This window comes from Elaeis guineensis, chromosome 6, assembly GCF_000442705.2.
Source record: "Elaeis guineensis isolate ETL-2024a chromosome 6, EG11, whole genome shotgun sequence".
NCBI classification, from domain to species: domain Eukaryota; kingdom Viridiplantae; phylum Streptophyta; class Magnoliopsida; order Arecales; family Arecaceae; genus Elaeis; species Elaeis guineensis.
This window is the reverse complement of record NC_025998.2, coordinates 22,140,541-22,152,791: the sequence shown is the minus strand read 5'-3', so window position 1 is coordinate 22,152,791 and position 12,251 is coordinate 22,140,541. Positions and strand designations below refer to the sequence as shown.

The window sequence follows — 12,251 nt, the reverse complement described above, 5'->3', positions numbered from 1 at the left end:
TATTTTGATCAAATATCCATTTGCTTGTAGTATTTGGACTATTCTAAAATTTTAGCTAAATGTATCCGAATGGCCGCCCAATCTTTATTGCCCACTACAAGAATATTGAATATTAGCGACAGTATTAGTGACAAAAAAAATTTCATCGTTAATAATATTTTTTAGACACCACAAAATTGATCAAAAATCTTGCCATCGCTAATAATATTAGCAATGGTAAAATAATTATAAGCGATGGCAAGTACCATCACTAAAAATATTTAAATTTAAATTTTTATAATATTTAAATATAAAATAATTATTAGCGACGGTGAATTGAGGTTATTAACGATGAAAAATTTATTGTTGCTAATAATTTTTTTTAAGAAATCTAAATAATAATTTAGAAAAATATTTTTTTTAAAAAAGTTATTAGTGATCAAATTAGTGATGGTGATATTTTTTATCACTAATAATCCAAAAAATAATTTTAGTTTAATTCGAATCCGATTCGAATCCAATTTAAAATTCTATCAAACTTAATTTAATTAGGCTTTGAATCTAAATCCTACTTGAATTATAAAATTTAATTAATCTTAAAATAAATTAAGATTAATTAAATTAAATTAAATTTAAATTAATTAAAAAAAATAATTTTTAATTTAGATTTCATTCAAATCTGATTCGAATCCAATTCAAAATTCTGTTAATTCTAATTCAATTAGCCTTTGAATCGAAGTTCTACTTAGATTGTAAAATCTAATTACTTTCAAATTAAGTCAAGTCAAGTTAAATTTAATTTAATTTAAATCGATTAGAAGAAAATAATTTTTAATTTAGGTTCAATTCGAATCTAATTCGAACCTGATTCGAATCTAATTTGAAATCCTATTAAACTTAATTCAATTAGACTTTGAATCTAAGTCCCAATTAGATTGTAAAATTTAATTATCTTCAAATTAAATTAATTTTAATTAAATTAAATTTAATTTAAATTAATTTAAAAAAATAATTTTTAATTTGTGTTCAATTCAAATCGGATTCGAATCTGATCTGAATCCAATTCAAAATCCTATCAAATCTAATTTAATTAAGCTTTGAATCTAAATCTTATTTGGATTATAAAACTCAATCAATCTTAAATTAAGTTAAACCTACTTAAATTAAATTTAATTTAAATCAGTTAGGACTTGATTTATGATTCAATTCGAATCCGATTCGAATCTGATTTAAAATCCTATCAAATTCAATTCAATTAGGCTTTGAATCTAGGTCTTATTTAGATTATAAAATTTAATTAATTTTAATTAAATCAAGTCTAGTTAAATTAAATTTAATTTAAATCAATTAGAACTTAATCTATGATTCAATTCGAATCTAATTCGAAATCCTGTCAAATCTAATTTAATTAGACTTTGAATCTAACTCCTACTTGAATTATAAAATCTAATTAGTCTCAAATTTAGTCAAGTATAATTAAATTAAATCTGATTTAAATCAATTAAGAATTGATCCATGATACAATTCGAATCCAATTCAATTTCGATTCGAATCTAATTCAAAATCTTATCGAATCTAATTTAATTAGACTTTAAATCTAAGTCTCACTTGAATTATAAAATCTAATTAGTCTCAAATTAAGTCAAATATAATTAAATTAAATTAAATTTAAATTAATTAAAATCTGATTTATGATTCAATTCGAATCCAATTTGAATCTGATTTGAATCCAATTTGAAATATTATCAAATCTAATTCAATTAAGTTTTATATCCAAATCTTACTTAGATTATAAAATCTAATTAGTCTCAAATTAAATCAAACCTAATTAAGTTAAATTTGATTTAAATCAATTAGGACTTGATCCATGATTCAATTCGAATCTAATTCAAACTTGATTCGAATCTAATTCGAAATTCTGTCGAACTTAATTCAATTAGACTTTGAATCCAAGTTCTATTTGAAATATTAACATTTTGTTAGCCTTAAATTAAATTAAATCTAATTAAATTTAATTTAATTTAAATCAATTAAGACTTGATCTATAAATTTATTAAGTCCAAAAATTTAATAAAAGCCAATAATAATTTTTAACCACCTAAAAAATGATCAAACAAAATTAATATTAAAATAAATTTAATAGTATTAGAGACGGCATTAGTGATGGAATAATATGTCGTAGCCAATAATTTAAAAAAATATATTATTTTAAAAATTTTTAAAAAAATATATATTAAAATTTAATATTTTAAAAAAATTTAATAGTATTAGCGACGGCGGATGGGTATTAGCGACGATAACGATGAAAAATATTATTGCTAATACCCTAGCATACAAAATGGAGGGTATTACCAACCGTATTACCGACGGCCACCGTTGCCATCGGTAATAGTCCGATTAAACTACACCCCCAGCTCACCAGAGGAGAAAAAATTTTGTGTTCATTCTCCTCCTTCTCGCGAATCTCCTCTCATTCTCCTCCTTCTTGGCTTTTCCCCACTTCGTTGGTGCCTTCTTCTGACTGGTGGCGACCCCCCTCCCCGATGCATCCTTCCTGGCATTCTCCGCTCGCTGCACATCCTCCTTCCTGACATTTCAACCCTGTCGGTGCCTCCTATGCCGCGGCCTTAAGCCTACCACTCTGGCCCCACCTCGTCTATGGCCACCTCGACCTCGTCAATGCCTTCTACACCGCGGTCATGAGCTAGCCGCCCTGACCACGGCCCCTCCGACCTCACCGGCACCTCTTACGCCATGACCCTGAGGCAGCCACCCCGACCCCACCTCACCCTTGGCCGTTCGAACCTCGACCCCACCAGTGCCTCCTATATCACGGTGTCGAGCCCACCGCCCTGGCCCCACCTCGCCTGTGGCTGCCCCAACCCCGCCAGTGCCTCCTACATCGCAGCTCCAAACCAACCGCCTTGGCCCCACCTCGCCTGTGGCCACCCCGACCCCACAGTCGGGCCCTGTGACCCCTACCCCATGGCCCCATCCTCGCACCAGCATGCCTACTATTATGAGTATTAGCGACAGCATTAGCGATGGCTAGTGTTGTCTTTTGGTTAAAGGTGCAGAGGACTTGCAATGCCTTATTTTTCAATGGCTATATTCTTATGGTTGCATTCCTATTTTTTCTGATGATGATCTAAACTAAATGAATATTGAAGGAAATGACCTCTTTTTCTTCTTCTTATATGATAGCTTAAAGCTGATAGGTGTCGATAGATTTTGGTTGCTATATTCTTATGGTTGTTTTCTTATTTTTCTTGATAATGATCCAAACTAAATGCATATTGAAAAGATCAGTCTCTTTTTTTTCTACCCATATGATATCTTAAAGCTGATGGATGCCGATGAATTTTGCTTGTTATATTTTTATAGTTGCCTTCTTATTTTTTTTGATGATGATTCAAATTTAATTAATGGATATGGAAGGGAATGGCTCCATATATTGCCATGGGCTCCTTTTCTTATTTCCATATGATGTCTAAAATCTGATGGGTGCCGATGGATTTTGCTTGTTATATTCTTATGATTGCCTTCTTATTTTTTCTAATGATGATTCAAACTTAATTAATAGATATTGAAGGGAATGGCTCCACATATTATTTGGGCTCTTTTTTTTGTTCCCATATGATGTCTAAAATTTGATGGGTGCCAATGGATTTTGCTTACTACATTCTTATGGTTGTCTTCTTATTTTTTCTGATGATGATTCAAACTTAATTAATCGATATTGAAGGGAATGGCTCTATAGAATACTGTGGGTTTTTTTTCATGTTCCCATGTAATGTCTCAAACTTGATGGGTGCCGATGAATTTTACTTGCCATTTTTGAGGAAAATAGAAGATTTTACGCAATGAGAACTGATCTTTTCTTCTACATGTTTGGACTCCTGCATCTTTTTTTCTCTCTTTGGGAGGCCATTAGCTCTGGAGCAGCAACTTGCTGGTACACTATGAATTGGAACTTGCCTTCCCTTAAACACCCCCCATAAATAATAATTTTCTTGGAATCCTATAAGTCTAGGAAGTCATGGATTGGGGCTCCACTGGTCTAAATATCTATTTATTTTTACTATATCAACTTGATGCCTCTAGTAACGTTATCCTTGATCTGCAGTAGATGATGCACCATAGCAGATCTATCCCCAGACCCGCCAATCGATGTCGATCTTTCATCAGAGAGATTAGATGTTATGTAAGATTATTAGTTAACATTTGTAATATATCAGCAGAAAAATGATTCTCATCCAGCAATATATGATAATGTGTTGGTCTGCATGGCTACAAAGATAGAAGTCAAACTCCATCGGATGTTAAATACTTGTGGTAAGTTATCTTTCATCGAAGAAGAACTACTTGCAGAAACTAGGATGCTCGAAAGGAAACTAGAATCATACATCATCAAGATTTGGGCAAAAATATCTTATTGATGTAGTCAGATATCTTTTTTCTGATTTATGTTTCAAACTAATATTGCTCATTTTTTTTTAGTCATAAATTATGCACATTACTTTTATGAACGTGATATAAAGTTAAGGTATCATGATATATAGTTAAATAAATATGATACATAGTTATTTTATTCTGACACACGGTTCATACAATATGATACATAGTTATTTTTATTTTCAGAGATTATAGACCATATCTTTTCGAGGTCGGAGCCGTCACAGTCGAAGAGGGAGCTCTGGAGGAGAGAGCTCTCATGCAGCCAGTTTACGTGATTCTATGGTACACATACCATATGGTAAACACTAATATTTTAATTATTTTTTTTATATTATTTTATTTTTTATTATCTAATATAACATTCTTTATGATGTCTTGATACTCTCAAGTTCGGACGACAAGGGGTCACCAGTGACCCCACAGTCACATGCAGCAGCAACTAGCTCTCAGACATAGAGGCATCGTAGAGGATGCGTCTAGCTCGCAGCACCTCTAATTCAGATGGAGGATAAAGAGCTCATCCATATTCAGAACCGCTCGTAAGTATTATATCTTTACTGACTATATTTAAAATTTAATCATTGTAGAGTCTAACATTTATTGATCAAAATCAATTTTGTATTATATCTAAAGAGAACTCCATGCCTCATGTGGTTACCGGGATTATCCGACGATTGGTGTTGAGGCCAGTGGACACGTTCTCCAGTTGGCTGTCGGGGGCACGTGATGCAGCCTGGGAGATGTTTCAGATAAGTCAAATATATTTAATTTAATAATGTATGATAGGTTTGTATTCTATTTATTAATACACGCTTGCTTCTGCTTATAGGACTACTACCGATTCTTATCTCCTCAGGATGAAGAGGCTGGCTATCTGATCTTCGAGCAGATGGCCATACGTAGGTTTCGAGATGGAGACACAGCCTACGATAATCCGTCATCAAGCATTTTGTTCCCAGTCACCATCGAACTGAACGTTCTATGGGGATCATTGGATGTAGACGGACGTATGGGAGGCCCTCTGTGATCAGTGAAAATAGTGAGAAGTACATCGATAGGCGATAGAGGGCCTGACAGAATCGGACTGCCTAGCAGGATTCGATCAGACACACAGGCGGCTCCATCGGCACATATGTTGTGGCCGACAGACTGATAAGAAATCTATACCGAAACTCTTCACTAGAACTATAAAAATTCTTATATGCATGCTTTAATTAATTTAATTTTATTATTTACTTATTATAAATACAGTAGCTAAGTCGTCCACCAGACCAGCTATAGTTGTAGTAGGCCACATACCAATCTAGGAAGACTGATGACTATTTAGATTTTACGTCATGACAGATCATAGTAAGAACTTCAAACTTTATTTACTAATTAAGTTGTTACAAGATTTGATTTTATATTTGAACTAATGTATTTCTAAACTGTACAGACGTGTTACGCAGCGTACGTTGCTGAGAGGTATAGCGATGACCCATCTTCTCAGCCCCCTTGACCTTGAGGGATGGCTCAGCGCCACCGAGGGGATGAGTAGGAGTCGGATCATAAGATTTGGCCATGCTTCGATCCTCCATCAGTTCGATATCCTTCGACATTCTTATAGGCTTCGATGTCCCAAATCTGGAGCAATGTGCACATGAAGGAGGTCGTGCAGAGACTTCTAAGGCAGAGACCTCAAAGCCTCCCAAATGCCATCTGCGATACGGTCATGGAGCTTCTCCAGGATCCACAGCTGCATAACCGATTGAGCTCGTCATCCCAGCCATCACATCAGGTAATTATATTACTAAATCCTTTTACTTATTTTAAGTTTTCATATTTAGAAACTTCATATATTTAGGTTTGAGTCCAAGAAGGGGATTTAGGGGCTAAGAATTCAATCTAACTATCCAATCAATGGATCGAGGCTGTCTATAGTTTTATATCATCAAATAAAATGTATAGGAATAATCTGTTCGAGAATCGAAGAAGTGTATCAAAAGATATACCTCCGTATTGAAAGATACACCTCTGTATCGAAACTTACTAATATTGTTTTATTTTTTTCATTACAGGATGCTGGAACATCCGGTTTTCATCCACCAGTTGCTAGAGAGGAGCAGGAGGAGGAGGCGGAGGACGACAAAGATAGGACCTGATTTTTTTTTGACGTATTGTATTTTTTTATACTGTTTGTAAAAAAAATTATATAATTTATATTTTTAATATAATATAATTAGTTTTTAATTTTTGATTGTCATATTATATTTGGATTTTAATTATAATAGGTATTAGGAATCCTAATTCATTGTGATTAATTAAAACAGATTTTAAAAAATATTATTATTAATTTTTTAAAAAAATAAAATTAATTATTAATGATGGTATTAGAGATGGATATTGCTGTTGTTAATACTTATTAGCGATGGTATTAACGATGATAATATCGTCATTAATATTTTTTTAAAAAAAATATTTAAATTAAAAATTAAGAAAAAAATTAGAGACGACATTAGCGATGGAGTGTTGGTTGCTAATAATTATAAGTGACAGCATTAGCCACGCAAAATGCTGTCACTAATATTTTTTAATTTTTTTAAAAAAATTAATTTAAGAATTAAAAAATAAATAGCAACGAAATTTTTTTCATTTCTAAAACCATCGCTAATAGTCTTATTAGTGACGGCTATAATTTTTATCGCTAATAAAGATATTTAGTGATCAGATTTTTTCAGATTAACTGTTATGATGGAATTAGCGATGGTAAGATTATTAATGATGGCAAGTAGACTATTAGCGATGGCAACTAGTCGTCATTAATAGTTTGAAATCTTATAGTGGTCTCTGGACTAAATGGAGAAGAGCTAAATTTTCAAGATTAGAAAGAAAAAGTGTTGGATCAATTGATGGCTGCCTTGTGTTAAGAAATCTGGAAAGAAAGAAATAATAGAATATTTTTCAAAAAAAATAGCCCTATCTATTATGTTTTGCTAAGAATTCTGCATGCATTTGTTAGGTGGGAGCTTATTTGCAAAAAAAAATTGATTGATACTTATGTTTTTTTTTGCACTAAACTCTCTTCTCTGATATATCCTTCGATTAGAAACTAGATGATTTGAAGGTGTCCTTTGCAGGTCAAGCTGTGTGCTGAAAGTGGATATTAAAGTGGCCCCCTATTCTATGAGGGTTTTATAATAGGTCTTTTACCTGGACCAATGTTGGGATATGGGTAAATCTGTACCTGAGAGCTGGGTACCCTACCCCTTTGGTGTATTTTTTTGTTTCTATTCTTTAGCTGTCTCTTTCACCTTGTATATTTTTATAACCCTTTCTTCTAATAAAAATTGGGTGGTAGTTCTCTGCTGCTTCCCTTTTTATCCAAAAAAAAAAAAAAAAAGTGCATGTAACCACGCTTTGAAAATACTCTTTGCTAGCTCTTTGTAGAGACGTAGCTCATGCGTCAACAACTAGAGAGTCTTAAAGAAAGGCAAGGAAGGCATGCAGTGAGCAAGAGTGGAACATGGCCTCCCGAAACCTCACAAATAACCGGAGCGAGCGGATCAAAAGGCTGGAACTTTCTTTCTATTATCTTTCTCATTGCTAATTTTTTCAAGAAAAAAACATAGGACCACCGAACTTTCAATAAGATAAATGAAAAGGAAGTCTCGTTGACTCTTGGATCAATGATGCTTTTAGGCTGAAAACCTGATCATTTCATAAAAGATGTCTTCAAGAAAAGTTGGAGGAAAAGAGTAAAGGATGGATCAATTTTTCTTGCTTGTCTAAAGTCCATGTTGCTTTACGCCAAGATGCCGATGGTTGGTGCCAAAATTGAAGTTTTGAAAAGATGAAAACTAGGGGCTTTCTTGTGTCTTGTTTCTTTTACCGTCTTCCATTGACTGCTTATAATTAAGCTGCTCTTTTTAAACATAGCATTATAAAGGCTGAGCTGCTAAGATAATTATTTTATCACAATTTCCCGCAATCCCTACCGTGGATAAAGGTCATATGAGAAGCTTGGCTGGTAATTATATATTATTGGATTACAAATTGGTGGATTACAGTGAATACTTGTAGGAAAAGAGCCTTTTCTTAGAGCAGAGATGCAGGATGGTCTGCATAATTATGCTGAGGTACTCTCCATAGAACCAATGATGGTGAAGACAAAAGGGTCACGAATCTCGACATAAAAATACTTTCAATCTCAACAAGAAAAGATTTTTTTTTTTTTTTTATTACAATAGTTGTTTTTAATGATGAATGTGTACCACAATTTCACCTTCTAAAAGTCATATATAACCTGAGCAACTTCAATTTTAGATACATGGATTCAGCAATGTAGCAACCAAATATTTAGGTTTCCGTTCATTTGGCTTGAATGGAACTCCAGTATTTTTCTTCAAAAATGCTCTTCCATAAATATTGTTCTGCAAAGGACACTCCAATCATTCATAAGCTGGGGAAGCATATGTGAAGGGAGATTATTGGAGATCCGCCAGTTCCTTCGAATTCTGCTCAGTCCATTGATACCGAGGGGAATCAGTAGAGATTGATTGTCTGAAGTTTTTGTTTTTTTTTCATCAGACAGAGTGTGGATTCTCTTTGCTGTGTTTTGTTGTTAGTATTTTGTATTGTAACTGCTATCCTTTAAATTTTTTAATAAAAACAGGGAAGCAAATCGCTACCTCCCATCCCCCCTTAAATTTAAAAAAAAAAAACAGAGAGAAGGGGAAAGACTCACCAATGCAGCTTCTCCTATTTCTCATGGAGGCATCATACCTTTTTTTTCTTTTGTGGAGTTCGTTTGCATTGAGGTTACAATTGGCAAACTCCCATGACAATGATATCATCCACCCATTACTGTTGTCAGTCCTTTTCAATCAGTCAGTCACGTGCATTGCAAGTGATGTTATTGTGACAAAAGTTTAATCCCATTTCCTCTCCAACGCATAAACTTTTGGTAGAATCACAGCTTGCTCTTTGGATCCCATTTTCTTAGGAACATGTACGTCAAAAAGCATCACTCTTTTTTGATGCAATTTCACCCATCCAAAGCCAGTGGAGATATTGGGCACAAGCTGTAAAATAACCACCAAACTTGCACCAAGGCTAGAGATATTCATTGATGTGAAAAACTGAAGGACAAACAGAGGAACCTTCCAATGGCTTCCTTCGTGCGCAAGACCAGAGCGGAAGAGCCATTCCTTCTCAGCCTTCCCCACCGCTCTCTATTTGCTTCCATCCCAAGTCCCAACCACCCCCGATGGGCCTGTACGACCGCAGCCCCCTTCACCAGGCCCATACGGCTTCATTCGCCCCAAATGGCCATTGGGACCACTGGGCCAATCCAGATAACCTTCCGTGACAAGAGAGATCCATGGCACTAGGATGCGCGTCCCCCGAAACCCATGGGATGGCATTGGGGTTGTGAATGGTTGATCTTTGTCCACAAGATGAATCATTGAATCATATTTTGCACATCTTTCAGAGTACTCCAACCCCTCGGTTCCATCCGTGGTACAAGTCACGAAACTGACACCGTGCTTTGAGAATCGTGCAACAGTGCGATCCAACAGTTCACCTCACCAAAGAAAATCAATCAGTCTTTCATGCGAAAGATACGACCCGAACCCCCAGGTGATGATGGGATATCCCCCTCTTGATTGCCGCATGGCCGGTCGCCTTCCCCGTTGGGCTCCCGTGGCATCCTCTCTTTACGTGGTGGCCCTCCATGACAATTACTCTGGTAGATATTTGTTGCCATTCAAAAGATCATCATCCGAAGAATTTCGAATCATACGGTATACATAAGACATTATGGAGGGAGGACTGCAGTCTTAAAATTCCATCCAATTGTTGGTTAGATGGGCACATCATTCTACATGCAGGAAAGTCCATGGATCAGACAGTGAGATGGCACTGCAGCATTGAATAGATCCAACCTAACGACCTACATGTTTAGATGATTCGATCCCATTGAGAGGCTTAAATCAAGGGCCAGCCCTTGTTTGGTGTAGCATCTCGTTCCAGGTAGACAAAGAAGTTATCAAAAACCTTTTTTTTTTGGGTTAACGCCATATAGCCACTAGCATCAAAATGTAACAATTCCGCGACTAGGAAGATCCCAACAAAATGGAATTCCAAATTACTTCACTTGTATGGTTCCCCACATGTGAGGCTACCTAATTCGCTGCATGTTCGCTTCGTTTTATAATGCTTATGGAAAATAAAAATTTGTAACCTAGTGATTTGTAGGTACCATACCATCAATAAAAAGAAAGTTAGAAAACAAATTAAGTTGTTGATACCACAACAGAACCACATGATGAATAAGACTTTTGTTAATGGACCTACATACGTACGTATATCTAGCAATCCTGCCCCACCCATGCCACCCTGGAAAGGCGAGTAAGAAAACAAAATACTTGGTGCCTGGCAGTGGCAAGGTGCAAAGCGTTTGCTCATAATCTCTCTCTCTCTCTCTCTCTCTCTCTCTCTCTATTTCATCGGTAGGACTTGAGGACGGCGCCGCAGAAGGTACAGATGATGGCCCGCCAGGTGCGGCGATAGACGGGGACGCAGCAGAAGCGGGTGGCCGTGACCATGTCGGCGACGCTGGCGCATCCCCCGCACCGCGAGCAGATCCCCGCCGCCGGCTTGCTGCTCCTCACCGTCCGCCGCTGGTCCACCAGAAAGCAGAACAACACCATCTCTCTCGCTCGCTCTCTCCCCCCCGGTTCTCTCCCTCTTTTAAATAAATTAATAAACTGATCGGCCGCTCTCCCTTGTGTCTATCGATCAAAAGATATAGGCGGGGAAGCGAAGAGATAGGGGGATCGCGGCGTCGGATGCCCGACACGTGGCCAAGCAGCAGCACATTGTTTTGATGGGGCAGCCGGAACCGGGCAAGGTCGGGCACGTGCAGCTTTCGAGTCAGGTTCAGGAGATACTGCCCATTTAAATCGATTTGATTCACTTCAGGATGGATTTGGACAACGGAGGACCGCAACGGACACCATACGGGGATGCTGGGTCTGGATACCAGATCACGGCCTTCCATCTACTTGATTGAATAACATAAATAGGAGTCGTTGTTGGCTTGGAATATGACCACAAGTGGCCGTAACAAAACCACGCTAACGTCCGTTACCAAGCCACTCCCACCAGCTCACCACAAAAACTATGAGGTGAATAACCATGCATTCAGCATGACATATCGGCTACCAGGTTTTGGTCTGCCTTTCACCACATAAGGCTTCAACTCGGATGAAATTACTCAATCTTGCTTGCTTTCTAAGGGCATCATTTCGAATAATTAAGATGACAATCACCGTATGTGATTTGGTCCAGATCTGATTTATCATGAGAAAATGAATGGAAGAGATTGGAGAGATAGATAGCCTCCATTCACCGTTTAGTTAAAAAAATTACAGAAGATGGATGAAAAAGGAAAGATTATCCATCCATCCTGATCCACTAATTTACATTTTTTTTGAATTGAAAGGATGCAAGGCATGATAGATAAAGCATTGATGGATGAATGTTTGCATTGACAGAATTACCTTTCATTATTTTTTTGATAAAACTATAATATTTTTTTACTTTTTCATTCATATTATTTATATTTTTTTTATATACTATTAAATATTATTACTAATTATTTTAATTTTGATATTTCTTCACTTTTTCGTTCATATCACGTATATATATTTTTCTGTATACTATTAAATATTATTACTAATTATTTTAATTTTAGTACATAATTTTAAAAATTATAATTAAATTATTAAAATTATCTTCTATTTCTCTATTTTTATTTACTATTTTTAATT

General features: G+C 35.7%; 1 protein-coding gene across 1 annotated transcript; it reads right to left on the bottom strand.

The window, feature by feature from the left end:
* Positions 1 to 10,742: 10,742 nt before the first annotated feature.
* Positions 10,743 to 11,216, bottom strand: LOC105032749 (uncharacterized). Its single transcript, XM_010907291.2, has one exon. It carries the CDS (start codon positions 11,127 to 11,129, stop codon positions 10,923 to 10,925), a length of 207 nt encoding a protein of 68 aa, XP_010905593.1. The 5' UTR covers positions 11,130 to 11,216; the 3' UTR covers positions 10,743 to 10,922.
* Positions 11,217 to 12,251: the final 1,035 nt, after the last annotated feature.

Coding starts and splice junctions, on each gene's coding strand:
- LOC105032749 (XM_010907291.2), bottom strand. CDS start 11,129: ATGGTGTTGTTCTGCTTTCTGGTGGACCAGCGGCGGACGGTGAGGAGC.